A 25,321-nucleotide genomic window follows, 5' to 3' on the forward strand; every position below is an offset into this window, starting at 1 on the left:
TGGTCACCTCTTGTACGCATTGACGGCACTTTGAACAGTGGACGTTACATTTCAGATGTGTTACGACCCGTGGCTCTACCCTTAATTCGATCCCTGCGAAACCCTACATTTCACCAGGATAATGCACGACCGCATGTTGCAGGTCCTGTATGTGCCTTTCTGGATACAGAAAATGTTCGACTGCTGCCCTGTCCAGCACATTCTCCAGATCTCTCACCAACTGAAAACGTCTGGTCAATGGTGGCCGAGACACTGGCTCGTCACAATACGCCAGTTACTACTCTTGATGAACTGTGGTATCGTGTTGAAGCTGCATGGGCAGCTGTAACTGTACACGCCACCCAAGCTCTGTTTGACTCAATGCCCAGGCGTATCAAGGCCGTTATTACGGCCAGAGGTGGTTGTTCTGGGTACTGATTTCTCAGGATCTATGCACCCAAATCGCGTGAAAATGTAATCACATGTCAGTTCTAGTATAATATATTTGTCCAATGAATACCCGTTTATCATCTGTATTTCTTCTTGGTGTAGCAATTTTAATGGACAGTAGTATATCTTCTGTTCTTGAACAAAGCCATACACGTAGGTTCTGGGCTAACCTATATACACTATGTGATCAAAAGTATCTCGACACCCCGAAAACATAATTTTTTTCATATTAGGTGCATTGTGCTGCCACCTACTGCCAGGTACTCCATATCAGCGACCTCAGTAGTCATTAGACATTGGGAGAAAGCAGAATGGAGAGCTCCACAAAACTCACGGACTTCGAAAGTGGTCAGGTGATTGGGTGTCACTTGCGTCATATGTCTGTACGCGAGGTTTCTACATTCCTAAACATCCTTAGGTCACTGTTTCCGATGTTACAGTGAGGTGGAAACGTGAAGGGACACGTATAGCACAAAAGCGTACAAGCTGACCTCGTATGTTGACTGACAGAGATCGCCGACACCTGAAGAGGGTCGTAATGTATATTAGGCAGACACCTTTCCAGACGATCACACAGGAATTCCAAACTGCGTCAGGATCCACTCTAAGTACTATGCTAGTTAGGCAGGAGGTGAGAAAACCTGGATTTCATGGTCGAGCGGCTGCTCATAACCCACACATCACGCTGGTAAATAACATACGACGCCTCGCTTAATATAAGGAGCGTAAACATTGGACGATTGAACAGTGGAGTGACGAAGCGCGGTACACAATGTGGCGATCCGATGGCAGGGTGTGGGTATGGCGAGTGATCGGTGAACGTCATCTGGTTGCATGTGTAGTGCCAACAGCAAAATTCGGAGGCGGTGGTGTTATGGTGTGGTGGTGTTTTTCACAGAGGGGGCTTGCACCCCCTGTCATTTCGCGTGGCACTATCACAGCACAGGCCTACATTGATGTTTTAAGCACTTTCTTGGTTCCCACTGTTGAAGAGCAATTCAGGGATGACGATTGTATCTTTCAACAAGCTCGAGCACCTGTTCATAATGCAAGGCCTTTAGCGGAACGGTTACATGACAATAACATCCCTGTAATGGACTAGCCTGCACAGAGTTCTGACCTGAATCCTATAGAACACCTCTGGGATGTTCTGGAATGCCGACTTCATGCCAGGCCTCACCGACCGACATCGATATCGCTCCTCAGTGCAGCACTCCGTGAAGAATGGGCTGCCATTCCCCGAGAAGCCTTCTCGCACCTGATTAAATCTATGCCTGCGAGAGTGGAAGCTGTCATCAAAGCTTAGGGTGGGCCAACACCATATTGAAATCCAGCATTACCGATGGAGGGCGCCACGAACTTGTAAGTCATTTTCAGCCAGGTGTCCGGATACTTTTGATCACATAGTGTATTGTCTATGTTGGAGCTAGATAGAAAAAAGGCAAACACAGAATGTGAAGTAAAAATTCATTTACTTTCATAAATCCAACTTAAAAGGAATTTTACATTTTCATAAGCAGACAGAACGCTATTTTCACACATCCTCTTCTATTTGAGCTTATGGCTAGCAGGACACCTGTAAAATTCCAGGTCTTGAATATGCAAAGTTAAGATTCGCCGCCTCCATGTGACCTTCTCGCCTTTGATGTATATGATACTTTCTGGATGATCGAAAATTCGAAGTGGTTCAAAAATGGTTCAAATGGCTCTGAGCACTATGCGACTTAACTTCTGAGGTCATCAGTCGCCTAGAACTTAGAACTAATTAAACCTAACTAACCTAAGGACATCACACACATCCAATCCCGAGGCAGGATTCGAACCTGCGACCGTAGCGGTCGCTCGGTTCCAGACTGTAGCGCCTAGAACCGCACGGCCACTACGGCCGGCTCGAAGTGGTCATCATTTCTTTAGAAAGTATGCCTGGATCGTTCCAGTGGAGTCCATGAAAGAAACGTGTTAGCTCTTCGCACCCCTCCATGTTCACAGCCTGAAAGGCCTTTGGGATGCAATTCTTGCTGAGAATGTCTGTTATAACAGCATCTTCTGTGCATGCTATGAGTGCAACATCTTTAAATAGGAATTGTCTACATTCACCATCATATAAACTTTGAATGTCGGCAACCACGTTCACACTGCAAGTTGTGATTGTGAAATGCTCTGGGCATGCCATAGCATTTGGTCATTTATACAGCACGCTGCACAGCACCAGTAAGTAGGCAATAGTTAATCACACGATCATGAAGAACTAGAGCATACGCTTCAGTGGGTTCTGGGAGATTTGATGAGGCTTTAAATGCTAGACTGTATACATTCTGATCCCCACTGTAGCAGTAAATTGTCATATGGATAGAATTCTGAATTCGAGAAAACTCTGGCATTAGTTAAATTACAGTTCTCAGATACGGTGGAATCATTAGTTAAATTACACCTTCTATTGGTCTGAAACCCAAGTATGATGAATCTTGGTGTTTTCAGCTGCACAGAGGTTTTAATAGCCCATGGTTTTCTTCCTGCTGTCGGTAGCACCGTGTACTCAGAACCTCCCATGACCGGAAAGTTAATGGCAGATATGTACCGGTACTCAGAACTTTTAAAAGCTTCAAACGCTCCTTGTCTGCACAGCATATAATTTAATTAATGATGATCTGATTCTCCTCTTGAACTCCTTGAATGTATGAGTTGCCATGCATTGAACTCTGTACCAGAATAAGCTCCTCTTTAACATTCTTAATAATTCACTGCATGTCCTCAAAGTATCCCATAAGCACTTTTAGAGGTATGCATGTACTAAATCGGTGGTACTCTTCTGCTGTTCTGCCCACAGGCTCGTTTATGAACCATCCTGCATTTTCTAAACCATTCAAATCTGAGGGTGATGATGAAACATGTTTCAAGGGTCGATGCTATGCTGGCATTACATGAACGGTCAGGCTATACCCCATTAAGTTTATATCGTATTTCCTGGAACAGAAATGCCAAACCATTACGTGTAAGCTTTGATGCCATTGTATTACTACCATCCTTTTTCATAAATGATCCATCCAAATATGAAACTCGCGCATGGAAGAGTTAAAGCATCTTGTTGCCGGGTGACAATCCTAATTTCATCGTTCTTGTTAAATGTCGTTGAGGCATAAGATTTATGCGAGAAATATCCCTGGCGCATGATTAGCTCATCTTATTCCCCTGGGTGAGATATATTGAGCGACGCCGTCATTGCGAGGTTTCAAGCCTACTGATTTAAGAAACTCTTTAGTTCGCACATTTTATCACCTTGCGGTTCTGCTGTGAAGTCCTGCGCTGTGCAGTGTGCGCGCTGGTTTTATACCTTACGCCCATCTTAGATGTAGTCGCACAATGATTTCCTCACCATGAAAGTCAACAAGTTGGTTATTGTGATCCACAATACGCACCTCCAGATAGTCCAATGTCTGAACTATCACTGGAAGGTATATAGCGTTGGTAGGACTCTCAACAATCTTATACCCTGTTCCAACCAATGGGAAGAATCCGCAAGTTGAATGAATCAATCTGTCGTTGAGATATGAGTTCGTTGCAATGTTACACTCAGCATGGATTGCACTGACAGGGAGAAAATCCATTGTCTGAACAGATTTGTAAAATTTACTGGGATCGGTCTTCAAAACCTGTTCCTTTGTGACACCCAGTAGTGGGCCTATTGAACGTTTCTGCTTAAAGTCAATTGATGCATTCACCGTCCTTATTTCAGATTTAAGTGTACTGGTGTTTTCACAGAGCTCATCCCCTTTTCTGGACCGTTTTAAAACTTCGTCAATATAGTATGCATCAGGTTCAATTTCCATATTTTCGTTTTTGCCATTAATTTCCAGATGCAGTTTATTGTCAGCCTCTGTCACATATTTGGTTCAAATGGTTCAAATGGCTCTGAGCACTATGGGACTTAACAGCTATGGTCATCAGTCCCCTAGACATTAGAACTACTTAAACCTAACTAACCTAAGGACATCGCACAACACCCAGTCATCACGAGGCAGAGAAAATCCCTGACCTCGCCGGGAATCGAACCCGGGAACCCGGGCCTGGGAAGCGAGAATGCTACCGCACGACCACGAGCTGCGGACTGTGATATTTGGGATGGTGTTGTATGTCTCCAGTCCAATCAGCGTGATAGTCCAATCACCAATCAATTTATGGTAAATAATTTGCACGTAATACAGACAATCATTCTTTTAAAGTCAGAGTGCACGACATTGCATCTAAATATCAACTGGTGAATGGATGCTTAATGCCTATCCTTATATATCATTCGTAAACGTCAGGAGGAACATGATGCATGGGTGACCACACAGGAACGTTTTAACGTCTTGGTAGCGTCGAAAATTCTGCCTGTGAAGTACTGTTGTAATTCTTCTGGGGGTTGCAATTCGTCGAATGAGCCAAAATAGTAGACGTTATTTGTTTTCCTTTCTTTTTTTAACATATGCTATCCAGCGAGTTCCAGGTCCTCCTGCTGCATCCAAATTCACAATTCCGCATTCTCCTGATTTCCACGTTGTCTTCGGTAATGTATTCTGCATAAACATACCTCAGAATCTCGGAATGTTGAATTTCTTCTTCACAAACTTAAACAGAGTTGCATCTGTAAGCGCCCTGCCCGGTAGAACTGCTACGAGACCCAGTCCTTTCTTGTATGGTTTCAAGTAGAGCCCCTTTCGCTGGCTGCTGCCTCCGTCATGCGGTTACATCTTCGTGCCTCCCGCAGTTACTCCTGAGAGTTTCGTGCATTCTTCACTGTCGTAACAATAGCCGCAACGCCCGCAGCCAATGAATCTACCAGTGAGAGACCGGCTAGGGCAGGAATGAGGAAGGGAATAATTCCACCTGATGTCTTGGGTTTTGGTAGAACCTTGGGTGGTTTAATCGACCTTTTTTTCTCACTCCTTTCTGATTCAGGGCGCTTTTAGCTGCATACAGCGCTGTCAGGATATAATTTTTCTTACACCCTTTGGTTGTCATCTTCTTTCTTAGCGCCCAACGTGCAGCGCTCGTAACTTGGGTGAACTTATTTATACCCAAGCTCAGCTTAACTTTACTATGCATAGTTTTTTCAGCTGCAAATGCTGCAATGCGTTTATCTATACCAATATCCCTTCTCGCAGGTATTGCCTTAACTTTAACAACTACAATTAGATCGGCGGTGACACGATCGTTATTTGCTGCATATGCATTGCCATGCTCCATACACGCTTCGTCGAGCAGATTTATCCCCTAATCACCGCGTACCCATCGATTTTGAACTTTTGTTCCAGGTCCATGGTAGTTACATCCAGGAATGTGTAATTCGACTGGTAGTTTGTCGAGAATACCATCTCCTCCTCTAATGCGTATCGTATCACGCATGTTATGTTACTGGGCTTGTTGTGGTCTGCGCACCCTGTTATATAGAAAATCGTTAGCGTCGATCCAGCTGTTCTGTGATGCGGGAAAACCAAACCATTTAACTGAGCTCTATTCCCTCGACGTCGTATGGCCCTCTCTACGACATATACATCTGGTTCCGAACTGTTCTGTTACACTTCTGTGTAAAAGCATGCTGCGATATCAGTACCACTGCTGTCCTCTAAGAGGTAGGTACTAGGATCCGTTCTCTGCATTTTGGAAATTGTGAATATCTCGGTTGGTCAGTTTGGCATGTATGACTTCTTAAATGCTGTCTAGTGTTTTGAAATACGTACTAAATCACTTACATTAAATTGCTTGTATATTGTATCTAGAAGTTTATTATCACGAACATCGATTAGTCTCATTTTATTGTGCGATGTTTGGTTCGATTATACTGTGCAATTATTTGCAGAAGGATCTCGGTCCATTTGTATGAGCCACGAAGATTGAATCGCATCGACATTTGGGTGTTCACTGTTCTGTTCAGACGTTCCACGATACAAGCCTTCAGGTGGGTGAATGTCGAGTAGTGATGTATTCCATACCGCTCCATCACAGTCTTGAATTATCTATTGTAAACCTCGCCACCGTAACCTGTTTGCATGTTGTCTGAGCTTCGATTCGTCCCCATCTACAGCAGTCCCTCAAACATATGCGCCACATCCTTCCCTGTTTTCGCTTTCACGGGTAATGCCCAGGTATATTTAGAATAAGTATCAATGACCATTAAAATATATTTGAATCCGTTATTCACACGTGGATATTCCCTGATGTTGACAAGATCCGCGTGCCACAAGTCACCCAAACCTCTAATCATAACATACCTTCGAGCGTATGTTTTGCGTACTGGTTTGTGCAGTTCTCGAACTACAGTCTCTATACTTATTCGATGATACCTCTCTAAGCTCAGAAATTACTGGAACAACTTCATTCGAATAAGCTGTATTACCAGTGGCAGCCGGTGCCATGAGCAGTAGTAGCCGGTCTATTAGCTCACTGGGGTCGTCGTAATATGTATAAGTCGGGAGTCGATTGCTCACTCTTCTATGTTGAATGTCAGTACCATAACCAGTGCTATATTTTTTAACCATTAAACACAGGTTTTATAATGAATTTGTATTTCAAATTGCTTCGACTTTTTGCATTCTTATGCAGATCAGTCAAAAGCAATATTTCACGTTACATTTCCATATATTTAGGCGAATAATTTACAGTTTTGTGGGTCTTAGGAAAATAAAGTTCAGTAGGTGGGGTGTTCTTTGAAACTGTTGATCACCAATCTGTATTGTTTTTTCATTTAAAGTTATAGGCGGTGCCCCCAACATGCGTGGTTTTTCACCACTGACAGCGAATATTTTATCCATCCTAGCGTCGCTGTGACGATTAATAAAATCGGCAATAGCGTCATCGTGATCGTTATGGAATTTCGCTGAGAGTTCATCGAGAGATTCAGTAACTGGTTAAAAGGTTTCTCGCAGTGTCTGTTCCCGCTTCAGATGCCCTAACCTCAGCAACTGTAACTTTTTGCAAACGACTTTGCGTGCCTCGATGACGTTATGCTTAGTCGACATCACGTTGTATGCTAATCGGACTTCTGTACAGCGTGAGGTTTTATATGTCCGCTTTTCTTCTTCTTATGCTGCTCCTCCTCCTCGGTAACAGTATTTTTCCCTTTCGTTAAGTCACCCACTTTCTTTCCAATTGCGTTAACCAATTCGGTACAATGTCCCCTTCTCAATAACAGCTATTTCCCCTTCAGTTGTTTACTTTCTTCTCGATTGCATTAATTCGATCATTAAGTGTATTGTTCAGTCTCAGAAGGGTATGACAACACGTCTCTAGTTCCTCGGATACGACTCCATCTTTACGTCCGACAATTGGAATTTTCAGTCAACGTGCGAGCGAATGTTTTGTCTATGCACACCCATCCCATCACACTGAGCTCCCAGTACGCGTGCGAATTTATCCATGATGATGCGTATACTGATGTACTCAGCTCTTTGCATGGTTATAATGGTTATATATATATGAACCGCTTATACCTGCCACCATTCAGTTTTCTTGTTTTATCAATAACTAGAAACCCGTACTGTGAGTGATTCCAGCGATCTGCACATATCTTTGAATCACTGAACGACATGTCAGTTCCTACATGAGCCTGGTAATGTGTTTTAGATTCAGATTGTCCTGTTTGAATATTATAATTGGGATTGCATTATCCATCGCGAGCTGTTTTGGGGTTCTGGAATATGTCTGACACATAAAACATATAAATAGCCATATGGCGACCGAAACAGAAATATCGACGAATTTGCTCTTGGTTTTCCACAGCAACATCGTCAAATACGAATACTGTGTTTGGCTTTACTTTTTCCAGTGCAGGGATATCACTGCTCTCAATGAATGTCGTGTATGTCACACCATCTAAACTCTGAAGTATCTCCTGTAATAGCTGGTATTTGGGCTGAAACTGTTTTTGAAAATACACATACATGCTCAAAGCGGATTCCATCCACATGTGTTAGAAGCGACATGAGAAAATTTGTCTTGTCGCAGTAGGAAGGACCTACAATTATTGCATATTTGTTGACAGAAAGGAGTACGCCATTCTTCTTCTTCCGATCATCTTGCATACCGTCACAGCTCCAGAAAAAAAAAAAGTCTTGATGCTTCACACACCATGCTATTAAAACTAGTACGTCAGGTACAGACGTGCAATGGGTTTTTATAGAAAATAATAAACACTAACTCTGAAGACACCGACTGTGTCAGGTGTTGGCGTGAAATGGGCTTTTACAGGAAATTTAGTAAAATGACAATTTTCTGCTGTTGCATGTTTGCAGCGAAAATACTAGTGACAATAGCTTTAGTACTTGCAATATAATGAGAGGTAAGAAACAAAAATAACACCTCCATGGTTTTATACATTTTTTATTCAATAATCATACACATCATTTACAGCACCAGATTCTCGCCAGTACAGAACTTAGAAAATAAAGCCGTCTTGTAAGCACAGAATTCAGCATGTATTTCTATCAAACATACTGGCAGTACATTAGTTTTCATTGGCATCACACCGACCCACTGTTCAATATAGTTTACATGCACATAGTTCGTACTTAGATACTCTGTAACTTCTCTATACAGAACTTCAACACAAGGCCATCTGTTCAATCTTTCCAACGCAATAGATAACACCATCTGTATACCGAACAAGTTTTTACCAGTGCAGTGCTGTAGATAAATGTAGCCATCACCTGATTTCACAAGGAGTGCTGAGTCATTGTACAGTGTTATAATGGACAGTTAGAGCAGCACAGTAAATTTCTGGAGGGAGACGGCTAGGATGATACTCAGCGGTCAACTGCTGCTTGATGTAGAATTTTGCACGACACAGTTCATCCCATTCCACCTCTGTAAGCCGGCCGGTGTGGCCGAGCGGTTCTAGGCGCTTCAGTCTGGAACCGCGCGCCCACTACGGTCGCAGGTTCGAATCCTGCCTCGGGCATGGATGTGTCTGATGTCCTTAGGTTACTTAGGTTTAAGTAGTTCTAAATTCTAGGGGAGTGATGACCACAGATGTTAAGTCCATAGTGCTCAGAGCCATTTGAACCACGTCTGTAAACTGCACTTTACCACTTCTAGCTGCCTTATAGATCTCTATCACAACAAGCCAGTCTCTGTCTGCGGTTGCTTCTATACCAGTATGTAAACACTTTGAAACACTAGCGGTTAAACTATACACTGAAGTAAACAGTACTGGTGCACAGGGCTTAATTGGTATCTTCTCATCCATTACATCCTCACTTTGTCTATGCAGTATCACTGGAATATTCTGCGATGGTGCGTATGATGGGGTCCAGTACCGACCTGCGTCATGCTGATTAGGATCCCCAGTGCACTTCAGCGAGTTAGGGGTTGGCTGGATGTCCTCAACCAATAATAAAAGCTGACCGTCCTGCTCCACAAAGTTGACCAGGTGCGCAACAGGATCCCAGGATGCTGTCGTTGCTGCAGGTCCTGAAGGGCTGGGACATGTCGGTGTTGTAGACTCCAACAGGCTGGAGGAAGTCGGGTTCACTGACGAGCAAAGAAGAAAAACTGTTACATGCAATAATAGCAGCATAAAGACTTCATATTCCTCGCGCAACAGTAAACACAGACATTAAGCAAGGTGTACTTACTCTTCCATAGCTTCTTCCTATTCTGCTGCTACTGCCGCGACTCGGCAGCGCTGGACGATCTTGGCTGGCACTTAATGGTGACTGACTGACTGACTGACTGACTGACTGAAACTGAGGCTGCAGAGCTACTGGGCTCGCCCTATATCCCCGTTGTGATCGGACGCTGCATTCCTATTGGCTACTGCCAATTTCAGGTGCCTCTGGTGGCCTAATTGTGTTAAGGGGTTGCATTTGGGCTTTTTTTTTCAGGAGGACCGGTGTTCGAGTCCTGGATAGGGTACCACCATTTTTACTTTCCCGCCAGTTCCCGGGTGGGAGTGGGGTGGGACGTCACCACAGCTCTGTAACAAGAAACCCCACCAAAATTCGAAATTTCCGCCAAAATTCGAAGTTCCCACCAAAAGGTTAGGTGGGGAGGGGTGGGAGGACCCACGTGGTGGCTGAGAAAAACACATGACGTATTCTAGGAGTGGGTGTGGATGTGATTTGAGGGATAATTAATTGATCAATTTAATTAATTTGCATATCAACTTGACATCAGATTATCGCTCGGCCCCAGTACCCTACAACTCGCTCTACCACAAGAACTTCTTAGTAACCTTGTGGAGCCAACAGCTGTGGCCGAGCGGTTCTAGGCGCTTGAGTCTGGAACCGCGCGACCGCTACGGTCGCAGGTCCGAATCCTGCCTCGGGCTTGGATGTGTGTGATGTCCTTAGATTAGTTAGGTTTAAGTAGTTCTAAGTTGTAGGGGACTGATGACCTCAGATGTTACGTCCCATAGTGCTCAGAGCCGTTTGAACCACTGAGTATTTCTTTCAGTTACCACCTGTAATATACTGTAGCAGTTATTTCTATGTATGGTCCAAGTTTCATCGATCTATGCCACTTGGAGGTGATATGCCATGCATAAGTTACATTCATCCTCACACCAATGCACAGTATATGGTATCTGTCTGACTCTCCGCTGTTTTGCACGATTCGCTCCAGAAATGGCGTCAAAGGCATCTGTGGTATTTAGCTGTATGGCATGACCTTTGATGCCGAAACACGCTGACAAAATTATTGGATCGCTGCAGTGCTACATTTCTACCTGGTTGACGCATCAAACAACACAAATAAGAGGTAGATTGCTCTTTAGAGTTTTAAAGTACTTAAAATCAAGTAAATAAAATTGTCACCTATTTTCATACCTACCTCCACCTCTAAGGGTGACATAGAAATAATGAGTCATGTACATACAAAATTTGGTTGAAATTGCTCCTGATGTTGTCGGGTTATGCTTCTATGTCACTCTATTTTAACCCCCATCCTCACCCCTATAGGCAGTTCTTATCCCACATTACTTTTTTCCAGATAGTAAGTGATATGTGTACCAAGTTTGGTTAAAATCTATATAGTGGTTTAGTAGGAGATGAGGAACGGACATACACACACACAACGATTTTTTTTATAGATGCATTGAAGAAGAGCAGAAAATTTTGCCACACTCTCTCAAATGTCCCTTTGTTCTGTTGTACAGAGAGACAAACATACAAGATCTCACGAATCAGGACGTCTTCCGTTTCTACTTGGATTTTATACGCCAGAAACCTCATGTAGTCCCACAGAGGAAAAATCCGTAGGGGTGAGGTCCGTCAATCGCGATATCTATGGGAAAGGACTTCCAATCCAAAGATGAGAGTACTTGCTGTTCATGTGGTAACAGACATTAATATCGCTGTGGGGTAGTGCACTGAAAATATTGTTTATCCGTCATGCTGGAACCACATCATCTAGCATGATATACAGCCTCCGACAACTGTAACAGAACTCCTCGACTAAACGCCAGGTAACACCACGGGATGGCAGCGAATAACATCATATTTGCTGATTTAGCACACACTATGATAGGGAATCTTTGTTGGAGATCAAGAGAGAAAAAAATGGTTCAAATGGCTCTGAGCACTATGGGACTTAACATCTTAGGTCATCAGTCCCTTAGAACTTAGAACTACTTAAACCTAACTAACCTAAAGACATCACACACAACCATGCCCGAGGCAGGATTCGAACCTGCGATAGTAGCAGTCGCTCGGTTCCAGACTTAAGCGCCTAGAACCGCACGGCCACCGCGGCCGGCATCAAGAGAGAAGCATGGCGTATAGCTCTTCATGGCTTTGTCATGGCTATATGGCAGTTCATAACAGCATCACGGTTAAAAGTGGCCTCATTCATGAGCTGTACTCTACGGGGTGATCCACTGACAGAATTGAAGTCTATTTTCAAAATCATTTCGCCCCATTGCTGCACGCATTATTTATGATAGGGGTATAATTTCTGTTGATTAGTACCCTCCAAGTTAAATACATTTTTCGGGCAACATGAACTTTTGATGCATTTTCTCATATGATACAACACAATTTCCTGCAATTTTAAAAAGCGAATAGTTCTCTCTCAAGAAGGTAGATCAGCTCTATAATATTTGAACGATCCACTCTCTTTCAAATTTCCATTTATGGCGACAAATTTCTTGTAATTATGATAAATCCTGTTCCAAAACTTTGCAATGCCGCACACTGAGTAAGTAGTAAAAAAACCAAGGAGAGATTTGGAAAGAGAATTAAAGCTGAGGGAGAAGTAACAAAAAGTGTGGGGTTTGTAGATGACATTTTCATTGTCAGTGGTGGCAAAAGACATGGATGAGCAATTGAACTGAATGGACAGTATTTTGACAAGACGTTGTGAACTGAACATCAGACTAATGTAAAACAAGGGTAATGGAACTATTCAAGTTAAGTCAGATGATGCTGAGAGGAATAGTTTACGAACTGAAAAACGCAAAGCAGTAAATGAGTTTTGCAATTTGTGTAGTAAAAAAATCATTATGGTCGAGATAATAAAGTGCAGATTGCCAGTAGCAAGGTAAACATTAACGAAGTGCAAATTTGTATTCATTAAAAATAAATGTAATTGTTATGTAGTCTCTTTTGGAGATATTTGTCGTGTAGCGCTCTATGGAAGTTATAGTTGACGATAAACTGTTCAGACAAAAAGAGAATAGAAGATTTTGTAATGAGGTACTACAGAGGAACTGTTTCAAGGAGGGGGAAATCGGCCGTGCCCTTCCAAAGGAACCATCCCGACATTTGCTTGTAGCGATTTACTAAAATAAAGAAAAACCTAAATCTGAGTGTCCTCCCGAATATGAGTCCACTGTGGAAACAACTGCGCCATCTCGCTCGGTCCCAAAGAAAGGATCGATTGATTTGATACGACACATGCTGAGGAATCGTCAGTTCGGTAATAGAGGAGATACTGTGTGTGTGTGTGTGTGTGTGTGTGTGTGTGAGAGAGAGAGAGAGAGAGAGAGAGAGAGAGAGTGAGAGAGAAAGAGAGAGAGAGAGAGAAAGGGGGAGGGTACAAATTGTAGAGGGAGATAACGGATTGACTACAGTAACCAGGTTACGTTAAAACAGATGAAGACTGCAGTAATTACGCAGAGATGACACAGGCTTGCACAGAATAGACTATTGTGAACAGTCTTCGGACAGAAAACAGTAACAACAAGCTTTAGATCAGTAAGACTCTCACTCACTCACACTCTCTCTCTCTCTCTCTCTCTCTCTCTCACTCACTCTCACTCTCTCTCTCTCTCACACACACACACACACACACACACATACACACACATACACACACACACACACGTAAACGCACACCTTCTTTCTCTTTCTGACGCTAAGTCGTATACGTCCATCTACACGTTTCCGCCTAAGTTCAAATACAAGCTGCATGCGTAGTATGTGAAACCTACCATTCCGTAGATCAGATGGAAACAAGCTGAACACGTGAGACTAGAGAAGCCGTTTCTAGATAGGAGCCTCGATCCAGCGCAACGGCCTGATTCGTCAGCCCGTCTGACACAATGTTACCCCGTGGAAAGGTTATCTGGACAGTCAGTGGAGCACGCCCTGGGCAAAACGAAGGCTGTTTCGACTGCAGCACTCTATCTCCTACAAGCAGTGCACCCGGTTCTACAGTTTTATAGTGGGTTCTTTCACAGATATACACCACACCACAGCAGGTGATTCAGCATCGAGGCTCCGGAAGTAATACGATTCGATCAATGTATCTAAAAGAGACGGTGTGTACAGAGGCAACAAACGATATATATCTGCGGAACTGCTTTCCCAAATCGTTACACGTATATCGCATTTTGTTACTTCATCACTTTTGTCATTGTCATGCGGCCTTCTGTTTATGTTTTCTTGTAAATGACATCTCGAGCGTTTTCGATCACTTATTTAGTTCATTCTACGTAAATTCTTCATTTGCGTCTTTTAAGGAAGCGAAAAGTCATTGTAATGTATGTAATTTACAGCATATTTCCTTCACGATTGCAATTGTTGACATACAAAGCAATTTAAAGCGACATCCAGAACATTAATCTGGTGCCGCACAGTACTTCCATAGAGAAGCTAACATTGGCAAAGAGTAGGTCTCTTGCAAACTTGGCCACGCAACTGTATCTGCTGAACTGGGTTCTGACTAAAACTAATTTTAAAAAATCGATAACCTGCCACGGTAAATGTTATCATTTTTTGTGAAATAGGCCGTTTGAAACTGCGGAGGAGATCTGTGATCTTTACCTCGGATTAGATTATAAAATCCAGAGTCTTGGTCACATGACTCTGCATTAAAATTGATACTGTTTGCTATCTACAGCCATTATCAGGTATAATGATTACAGCAGCGACACGTAGGCGCGTGGTCAATACATACTGCACATTGAGTAACATGTGACCAATGCACGGTCTTTTATAATCTAATCTGTTACCATCTTATCAATAAAGAGAATCCGTTCAAACAGCGAGCTCCGACAGAAGCTCTCATATCACCTCCGTAGGAGTGGGTTAGGTATTATTCAACAGCTCACTAAATCTTCTGATCCACGAAATTCTTTCTTGCATGTCTAAGGATTATTCTAATGTCAGCGCAGTACCTTATTTAACTGGAAAGAACTGAACCATCGATCAATATAAATCCTTTTTCAATCACAAATTGTGAAAGACTTTCAGCACCTCATATCCGAAAACATACTCCCGAAATTACTGTTGAACGTTAAGCGTAAGTAGTCAGAATGAAGCTGCGTAATCTCAGGTGAACTTTGTATTTTATTATCGGTGCATCCCTATCTGGTAATGAAAGACTGTGCAAGCCTTTTTACGACATTTTCTCAACACTTGAGACAAATGGAAGAATTTGAAAGATAAGCCACAGTTACTCTATACTTCAAATAAAGAAGTCTCCCAAGTGCTACGATTAGAAGGAGCTGACCAGACTTAGGTGCGCCTGTGTAGACGATAAGAAATCAGAAGGAAGAGTAGTGTGTGTGTGTGTGTGTGTGTGTGTGTGTGTGTGTGTGTGTGTGTGTGTGTGTGTAGTGAGTGAAGTGTTATGAAACAATGTGTGTATAATGTGTGCAGTGACTGAAAGTGAGATAAGAGTGAACAGTGTATTGTCTCCAACTAGAAGTCTGTAAATGAATTTCTATACGAATTAGCTTATTTTAAATTGGTCTAAACTTGTAAATACTTTGACGTTCTATATCCTTGTGAAAAGTGATCTACGGATGAATAAAGTTACTACTACTACTACTAATAATAATAATAATAATAATAATAATAATAATGCACCTTTAGTTCAAAATGGCTCTGAGCACTATGGGACTTAACTTCTGAGGTCATTAGTCCCCTAGAACTTGGAACTACTCAAACCTAACTAACCTAAGGACATCACAGACATCCATGCCCGAGGCTAGATTCGAACCTGTGACCGTAGCGGTCGCGTGGTTCCAGACTGTAGCGCCTAGAACCGCTCGGCCACCCCGGCCGGCGTACCTTTAGTAGTACGGAGATTGGGCAAAGATAAACACCGAAAGCAATGTTTGCTTGAGCATAAATGCAAATACTAACAAAGCCTGAAGGTCGCGCTGCTATATTTGACCACGAACGGTACCTGTGCAATATCCTCAATAAGTTGCAAGTGTCATTCGAGGTCAGAACGGTATTCCGTGTAGTTGTGAATTCTTGAGAGAGTGAATTCGAACGTGCGCAAGTTGTTGGTGCTCTCATGGTGCGTGCTTCTATAGTCACTAGGGACGAAGTGTTTAATGTTTCAAGAGGCACCATATCGAAAATTTATGCCGCATACAGGGAAAGCAGAAAAAAACATCATCCGCTAAAGCGCAACGCGGATGACAGTGTGTTGAATGATCGGGACGGACCGTCATTGAAGACAATTGTGAGAAGAAATACCAAGAAGACAGCTGTAAAAGTCACTTCAGAACTGAATGTCGCACTCGCGAATCCTGTCAGCACCAAATAAGCATGAATGTAATTCCAGAAGCAGGGAATTGCAGGGATAGCTGGAATTCCAAAACCATTCATCGGTGACGCAAATGCCCGTAACAGAAAAGCGTGGTGCAAAAGCCATAAAAACCGGTCTATGGAGCAATGTAAGAATGTCTTTTGCTCAGATGAGCCTTGTTTCACACTGTTTCCAACTTCTGGTCGAGTATACGTCCCAAGAGTGAAACATGGGGGGCGGTTTCACTGATGATCTGGGCAGCCATATCGTGTTATTCCATGGGACCCATGTTTACTGTGGAAGGTTGTAGTATGCCTATCAAGGATTAGCTGACTATTTTGGCTGATCAGGTACATCTCATGGTACAATGTTGTTCCCCAGTGGTGATGCTGTGTTCCAAGACGACAGCGCCCCTGTTCACAGAGTTTGCGTCGTTCAGGACTGGTTTTGTGAGCACGTGGATAAATTGTCGCATCTGCCCGGCCATGACAGTCACCTGATTTCAATATTATTTAGTCTTTGTGGTCTACTTTGGAGAGAAGGAAGAGTGATCACAATCCAATGTCATCCCTGTTACCTGAACTAGCCACTATTTTGCGCCGAGCGGGGTAGCCACGCGGTCTAAGGCCTCTTGTCACGGTCCGTTAGGCTGCCCCCGTCGGAGGTTCGAGTCCTTCCTCGGGCCTTGGGTGTGTGTGTTGTCCACAGCGTGAGTTAGTTTAAGTTAGATTAAGTAGTGTGTAGGCTTAGGGACCGATGACCTCAGTAGTTTGGTCCCATGAGACCTCACCACAAATTTCTAAATTTCCACTATTTTGCGGGACGAATGGTAATGTGTGATGTTTATGATGTTTTCATATTTTTGTCTACCCTTGTACGTAGCATATTCGTACAGCTTGACGGAAAGTTACAGTAACTTTTTTTTCTTCATGAAACTGACTTGTAGAAACTACGCCTCGTGATATATCCAAGTGATGGAGAAAATTATTTGATTCTGAGAAGAGAGAATAGTGTAAATGAAGGTTAGTCCAAAACACCACGCTTTTAATAAAATAACGAAAGCTAGCGTTTAATGTTTCGTCAATGATGAGGCCTTACAGACGGAACAATAGCTTACTTCGGGAATGAGGGAGGGATTGGGGGGGAGGGGGGGGGGGGGGGGAGGGAGAGAGAGACAGAAAGCTGCCGACACCTGTTTAATGAATCACCCGTTCTCAAATGAAGTTATTTAAGTAAATAGTCTCATACGATTTGAACCTAGCGAGGTGGTGCAGTGGCTAGCACACTGGACTCGCATTCGGGAGGACGATGGTTCAATCCTGCGTCCGGCTATCCTGATTTAGGTTTTCCGTGATTTCTCTAAATTGGTCCAGGCAAATGCTGGGATGGTTCCTTTGAAAGGGCACGGCCGACTTCCTTCCCCATCCTCCCCTACATCGATGAGACTGATGACTTCGCTGTGTGGTCTCCTCCCCCAAACAACCCCCCCCCCCCCCTCATACGATTTGGTGATTACCAGACAGCGATTTAAACCCAAGGCAATGGGCTCCTACTGGGGAAGAGCTTTAATTAACCACTTTTCGGCCAATGTGATGTCGGTTTCCCCTGGTTTACCCAAACAACTTCATGGGAATAGGATGAAGATATGTAAACGTAGCCAGACCCGATTACTTCTCCAGCCTTGTCCAATCCGATCTAATGTCCGTCTCTGATGACCTCCTTGTTGACCACCCTCCCAATCTTTATGTAATTAAGGTAAGCTGCGGTGGTGGTTAAGCAGTTTAGATTCTAACGTGTGGGATACGGAAGCCACTAAATGCCATTCGTATAATACTTCTACAACAATCATCTATTTCACCATGCCAATATCTTATGGCCCAGTTAGGATTGTTGCGACCAGACTACCATAAAGTACGACACCCCAATACCTAACATCGGAGCTCCAATACCAGTCCAATAATCACAACACAAGACCTCATTTATCTAGTATCCTAGTTGTGACCATCCATAAAATAAAATGATTAGCAAACTCCTCCTCTTTTGCTGCAGTCCGCCTCTGTAACAAGTTTGCTTCCACTCTGCTCACAATTCGGTGGTATGCTGCCTTTAAGGAAAAGCTGAAGCATTTACGTTCGTCAACGTCATAACTTTCACCTAAAAATTAACATATGTACCCAGTTTTCCCTCTGTCAAATAGAAAAACAAATGCTTTCGTCTTCTCTATTTATGCTTATTTCTCTTCTCATTCCTCATTCAGCAACGCCACTTCTTTTCTCACTCTCTTCGTTGGTTTTCTTTCTACCACGTTCCTCTTTCTATCCGCCCTTTGCCCCTTCTTTCACGTCCATTGCTGTCAATGCCCTCTGATTACTTCTGAGTGTTTTAGCTTATGTTAAATGGAAGTATTTTTATAACGTCTGTGTCGTTATGAGAATATAATGTAAAACCAGTTCCTGTTCCTTTAAAAGCCTTTGCCTGGAAAATGGGGTACCAGCTGCCTCATTCTACCTTCCTGAGCTCCTTTAAAAGTTTTCCCAAAAATTTTGACATGCGAATATATTCGCACTTTTTTTTCAACACACAATTCACCTCAAACTCCCACAAGCTCCCCTAACTGTAACTCACTCACATCCACTAGTCCATCACTGTAAGCCGCTCATACCCACCCACTCCCAGTTGCCCTTTCTCACTCAGTCAACCCAACTCATTGTCATTATCTCCTTGTGTCTCTCTATCGTTGTCTGCTATGTCACAGTCACAGTACCCTTCGTTCTGTCCTGCTACTAGTGTCTCCTCTCACTGTCAATGTCTCTCTCTTGTTCTCTCTTACTGCTAATATCTCATTCCTTACTTCCTACTGCTGTTGTCTCTTCTCACATCCACTATGTCTCTCTCGTTATCACTTCCTCTCACTCACTTCCACTTTCTCCGTCCCTTTTTCCTGTGCCACTGGCACTGTCTCCTTCACTCTTTTCCTAGCACTGCTCCGTCATTGTGACTATGTTCCAATGCCAATGTGTCCCTCTCTTTCCCTCACACTGCCATTATCTCCTTCGTTCTTCCTGCAATACAACCACAGTATACTATCTTGCACTATTTATTACTTCTCTGTGTCTTTGACACTGCTACTGTCTTCTTCTCTCTCAATATAAAAAGCACAAATACACTATGTGATCAAAAGTATCCGGACACCCCCAAAAACATACGTTTTTCATATTAGGTGCATTGTGCTGCCACTTACTACCAGGTACTTCATATCAGCGAACTCAGTAGTCATTAGACATCGGGAGAGAGCAGAATGGAGTGCTCCGCAAACTCACGAAGGTGACTGCGTGTCACTCGTGTCATACGTCTGTACGCGAAATTTCCGCACTCCTAAACATCCCTACGTCCATTGTTCCCGATGTGATAGTGAAGTGGAAACGTGAGGGGACACGCACAGCACAAAAGTGTACAGGTCGACCTCTGTTGACTGACAGTGACCGGCGACAGTTGAAGAGGATCGTAATGTGTAATGGGCAGACACATTTCCAGACGATCATACAGGAATTCCAAACTGCATCAGGATCCACTGCAAGTACTATGACAGTTAGGAACGAGGTTAGAAAACCTGGATTTCATGGTCGAGCAGCTGCTCATAACCCACACATCACGCTTGCAAATGCCAAACGACGTCTCGCTTGTTGTAGGAGCGTAAACATTGGACGATTGAAGAGTGGAAAACGTCGTGTGCAGTCATGAATCACGGTACACAACGTGGCGATCCAATGGCAGGGTGTGGGTACGGCGAATGCCCGGTGAACGTCATCTGCCAGCGTGTGTAATGTCAACAGTAAAATTCGGAGGCGGTGATGTTATAGTGTGGTCGTGTTTTTCATGGAGGGGGCTTGCACCCCTTGTTTTGCGTGGCACTATCACAGCACAGGCCTACATTGATGTTTTAAGCACCTTCTTGCTTCCCACTGTTGAAGAGCAACTTGGGGATGTCGATTGCATCTTTCAACACGACTGAGCACCGATTCATAATGCACGGCCTGTGGCGGATCGGTAACATGACAATAACATCTCTGTAATGGACTGGCCTGCACAGAGTCCTGACCTGAATCCTACAGAACACCTTTGGGATGTTTTGGAACGCCGACATCGTGCCAGGCATCATCGACCGACATCGATATCGCTCCTCAGTGTAGCACTCCGTGAAGAATGGGCTGCCATTCCCCAAGAAACCTTCCAGCACCTGATTGAGTCTATGCCTGCGAGAGTGGAAGCTGTCATCAACGCCAAGGGTGGATCAACACCATACTGAATTCCAGCATCACTGACAGAGGAAGCCACGAACTTATAAGTCATTTTCAGCCAGGTGTCCGGATACTTTTGATCACATAGTGTATGTTCGCATGGCAGAATTTTGGAAGAACTTTAAAGGTGCTGACGAAGGTAGACTGAAGCAGCTGGTACTCGCACTTTTCAATCAGAGAGATTTAAGAAAAAAAATGCAGGAATACACTGGCATTTTTTGTGCTCTGATTGGAGCATTTTTCTGCTGGCTCCATTCTTTTCCCTGCTGCAGCACGGCATGTAACTCTATGAAAACAAATGTATCGCTCATTAAAATTTAGAATCTTTCCTTATGTGAAGCTGAAATAACGCAATACTAATTTTACACCTCAGAGGGAATTTTACGTCCAAAAAGTTGTGTACTTGGTTCAGTACTAAAACATGGAGTTCCCATATAGCAACTGGGACACTTTATAACATATTTCTCCATGCTGGGTCACTTTCTAAACTCACTCTGGATTTTACGTGTACAAGTAGGGTAACTTTGAACCTCTGTATCTCGGAAACGAATAAATACATGAAGAAAATTTTCAAGGTTTTTCGACATCGGGATCTTAGAAATATATCGAAAAAACTTCCAGCCATTTGCTGTGCAGAGCCGTCTCGGAATCCGCGGCTGGGTTTTGGTACCCACAAAAACAAGATTTTGGGGGTTTCTCGATAACCGATAAAGATTTTTGAAAACGGGGAGATGGCTCTTCTAGATAAATGCCTAGAGAATAAACGTTAAAATATGAGCAATTTGCTGAGGTTATTTAATATTTAGATTTCGCTTCAAATCGGACTTTACATTACGAAGTAGGGTAATTTTGAACCTTTCTACCTTGGAAACGGACGAAGATATTAGGACATTTTTCAGGGTTATTCAAGATAGGAATCTCAGGAATATATCGTAGAAATTTCAACCTTCTGCTGACCATGGCGGTCTTGGAATTTTCGGCTGTGTTTGGTCCGCTGGTGACAGCGAAAATATAGTAAAAATGCCTTTTTGCGGAGTTTTGCGAGAAACCGCCAATGAAAAAACGGTGTCTCCAAAAGTTCTACCTAGGTCACCACAGGCCACATCAAATGCAAAAAGAACCAACCGATTTGCTCCACTTGCCTAAGTAGGAAGAAGAGTTTAATATTTATACTTTGACCCTGTGTGTAGGATAGTGACACTAAGACGTTTCTCCTGTCAGGTATGGTTCAAATGGCTGTCAGCACTATGGGACTTAACATCGGAGGTCATCAGTCCCCTAGACTTAGAACTATTTAAACCTAACTAACCTAAGGACATCACACACATCCATGCCCGAGGCAGTATTCGAACCTGCGACCGAAGCAGCAGCGCGGTTCCGGACTGAAGCGCCTAGAACCGCTTGGCCACAGCGGCCGGCCCTGTCAGGTATGCAAATGGTCCCAAGCCCAATGGCTCTTCAAAACACTTGACCCCACCTTTTTATCACCAATAGAACCCGAGATATAAGCACGGAAAATCCCGTTTTAAGCGCGCCGCTTTGTAACATAGATACGTGTGCCGTCGAATGTGTACCAATACAAAAAGCTCTTGGTTAGATGTGAGAGAAAGCCTAATGGCCTTAGTCTTAAGTAAATAAATGTGTGTGTGTATGTCCATTTCGTGACGCTTCTGTTGCTTAGCATATTCTTTTCTCCGATGTTTCGAAATTTAAAAAAGGCACCTGCTGGTAGTTCCTACGTAAACGCAGACTGGCATGTGGGCAAATGTTATCCAGTTGATACTAAAATCGTATCACTTTAATGACGCTGTTATCCCCGCGATAGTAGCAGAGGAAATGAAATGTTGGGGCAGAATCTCACAAGCAAAGCGAAGAGTGCCCTCCTTGCCGGTGGAGCATCAAGTGACAAAATCGCGATTAATCGGGGTCGCGTAGCGTCCCCGAAGTGCGATTTGTGACACAGAGTAAGGTATTGACGGTCAAGGCTGGGATAGCCGGTTTAAATACCACGCCACGACGAGGCCGCTAGCGGCGTACCTGTCTGCAGCGCGATGGCGGCGACATTGGCGACGATGACGGAGGATAGCGGGCTGTGGTGTAGGTTCTCCATGGCGGTGGCTGGCTCGCGGTCCGCGCGCGGGGCCCTTCCGAACGCGACTGGCCCGCAGAGACACCTAGCGGCGGCTCGCGCCCCGCCACGCTATGGGTGCTCGGCTGACCGCGCCGCCGCTGATAACGCAGCCCAGCCACAACGTCTGGGCGGCAGCCGGCGACCACTGCCTCGGCAGCCAGGTAGGCCCCTTCGTCTGCCCAGTGTGCCATGCCGATGATGCAAGACAAACAGGGATGTTTCCGCAACAGTCGGTGGAACTTAACGTCAGTTTTATATAAAAGGGGCGACCCGCCCCGGCCTCGCACGGGTAGTACCATTTACCTCCGGACAAACCTACCTCGTCAATCAGTCTATCTATACGTGCAGCAGTTCATATGAGCCACCACACACACTGAGGTGCCAAAAGTTATGGTATATCTCCCAATAACGTGTCGGACCTGCTTCCGCTCGGCGTAGTGCATGCGACAACTCGACGTAGCATGAACTCAACGAGTCGTTCAAAATCCCCTTCAGAATATTGAGTCATCATGTCAGGCTATCTGAGTGGCCAAATAATTCGCTCCAATTGTCTACATTCTTTTTCAAACCAATAGCGAACAACAGGTGCCCAGTGACATGGCAAACTGTCATCCGTAAAAATTCCATCGTTGTTTGGGAACACGACGTCCACGCAAATGGTTTCCAAGTAATCGAACATCCAAAGCACCCAATCCATTCCATGTAAACACAACCCACACCATTATGGAGCCACTACGAGCTTGCAAAGTTCCTTGTTGATAACTTGGGTCATGGCTTCGTGGTGTCTCCGCCACACTCGAACCCTTTCATCAGCTCCTATCATCTGAAATCGAGACTCACCAGACCAAGCCACGGTTTTACAGTTGTCTAGAGTTCAACCGATCTGCGGTTATTTCACGCAATGTTTCCTATCTTTCAGCACTGTCAACTCTATGCAAAACCGCGGTCTAGGCGCGCAGTCCGGAACCGTGCGACTGCTACGGACGCAGGTTCGAATCCTGCCTCGGGCATGGATGTGTGTGATGTCCTTAGTTTAGTTAGGTTTAAGTAGTTCTAAGTTCTAGGGGACTGATGACCACAGCAGTTGAGTCCCATAGTGCTCAGAGCCATTTTTTTTCTATGCAAAACACCGCTGTTCTCGGTCGTCAAGTGAAGGCTGTCGGCTATTGATTTGGCTATGGTGAGAGGTAATGCTTGTTATTTGGTATTCCCGGTACACTCTTGACCCTGTGGATTTTGTAAAACTGAATTCCCTAACGATTTCCCACGTGCCTAGCTCCAACTAACATTCCACTTTCAAAATCTGTCAGTTCCCATTGTGGACCCATAATCACATCGAGAACTTTCTCATGTGAATCAAAAGTATAAATGACAGCTCTGCCAATGCACTGCCCTTTTATACCTTGTGTACCCGATACTAGCACCATATGTACATGTGCATGTTGCTATTGATGACTCATTACTTGGGACGTTAATTTATAATGTGTATAGAAGAAGAACTCTTCCTTCTGCTATGATATGGACGTATGCATTCTGATAATGTATTGGTTCTGATAATTACAGTTTCGTATCGCTCAAAGGCCTGGTGCAAGTTGTTAAATTGGAAACCACTTTGGCGACTTGTGTGTCCTTACCATAGCCCAGTTACACTTTTCGCGAAACGGAACCTACAGTTCAACTTGGAATCCGGATCGCGTTGTCATTTCTGCCAGATTTCCACGTCACTGAGAGGTAAATGCTAAGTTGAACTGTGAAATGAAAAATCCGTCATCCGACCAGGATTCGAAAACGCGAACTTGACAGTTTTCCGGCCTGCGCGTTAACAAAATAGATTCTGCAGGAGCTCCACTGGTCTCTAGAGCTGTGGTGGCTATTTGTTGTTTTTCCCACCAGATACCGCCTCCTATGTAGCTGAACGGCTTGTACACACATCATAGAAAGTTTTGCATCACCCCGGTTCCCAGAACTCCTGAGGATATTTTATCACAACACAGTCCCTTTGACTGTTCAGACATTTCACTAAACCCGCCCAAACACGTAAACAACCATGCATGAGCGGCGCCTATTAGACGGAAGGGGTCCGACAGCCGATCGGTTCCAGTCATTCCACCAGGAAGAAAGTACAGGTCTCGTGTTGTCTGTAGTTTAACTATGCCTAGACGGTCAATATCGCGGTTCGCTCGCGCCCGCAATGTTACTTTGTGCCAGAAAGGTCTCTCAAAAAGAGAAGTGTCCAGGCTTCTCGGAGTGAAACAAGGCGACATGGAGGAGATACAGGGAGACAGGAACTGTCTATGACATACCTCGTTCACGCCGCCCAAGGACTACTACTGCTGTGGATGACCGCTACCTACGGATTATGGCTTGATAGAACCCTGACAGCAACGTCACATGTTGAATACAGCTTTTCGTTCAGCCACAGGACATCGTGTTACAACTCAAACTCTGCGCAATACGCTGCATGATGCGCAACTTCACTCCCGACGTCCATGGCGAGATCCAT

General features: G+C 44.0%; 1 protein-coding gene across 4 annotated transcripts in view; it reads right to left on the reverse strand.

Annotated features, from left to right (window-relative positions):
- The window catches only part of LOC124615342 (hepatocyte nuclear factor 4-gamma), a 695,490-nt gene extending 672,661 nt beyond the window's left edge, over positions 1-22,829 (reverse strand). For all 4 annotated transcript variants that reach the window (XM_047143145.1, XM_047143144.1, XM_047143143.1 and 1 more), the window contains exon 1: positions 22,725-22,829. In XM_047143145.1, coding sequence (XP_046999101.1) covers positions 22,725-22,797 — 73 coding nt within the window. In that variant the 5' untranslated portion in view covers positions 22,798-22,829. The remainder of the gene's footprint in view (positions 1-22,724) is intronic.
- Between the last annotated feature and the right edge of the window lie 2,492 nt (positions 22,830-25,321).

The sequence above is a fragment of the Schistocerca americana genome, chromosome 5 (genome assembly GCF_021461395.2).
Source record: "Schistocerca americana isolate TAMUIC-IGC-003095 chromosome 5, iqSchAmer2.1, whole genome shotgun sequence".
Taxonomy (NCBI): domain Eukaryota; kingdom Metazoa; phylum Arthropoda; class Insecta; order Orthoptera; family Acrididae; genus Schistocerca; species Schistocerca americana.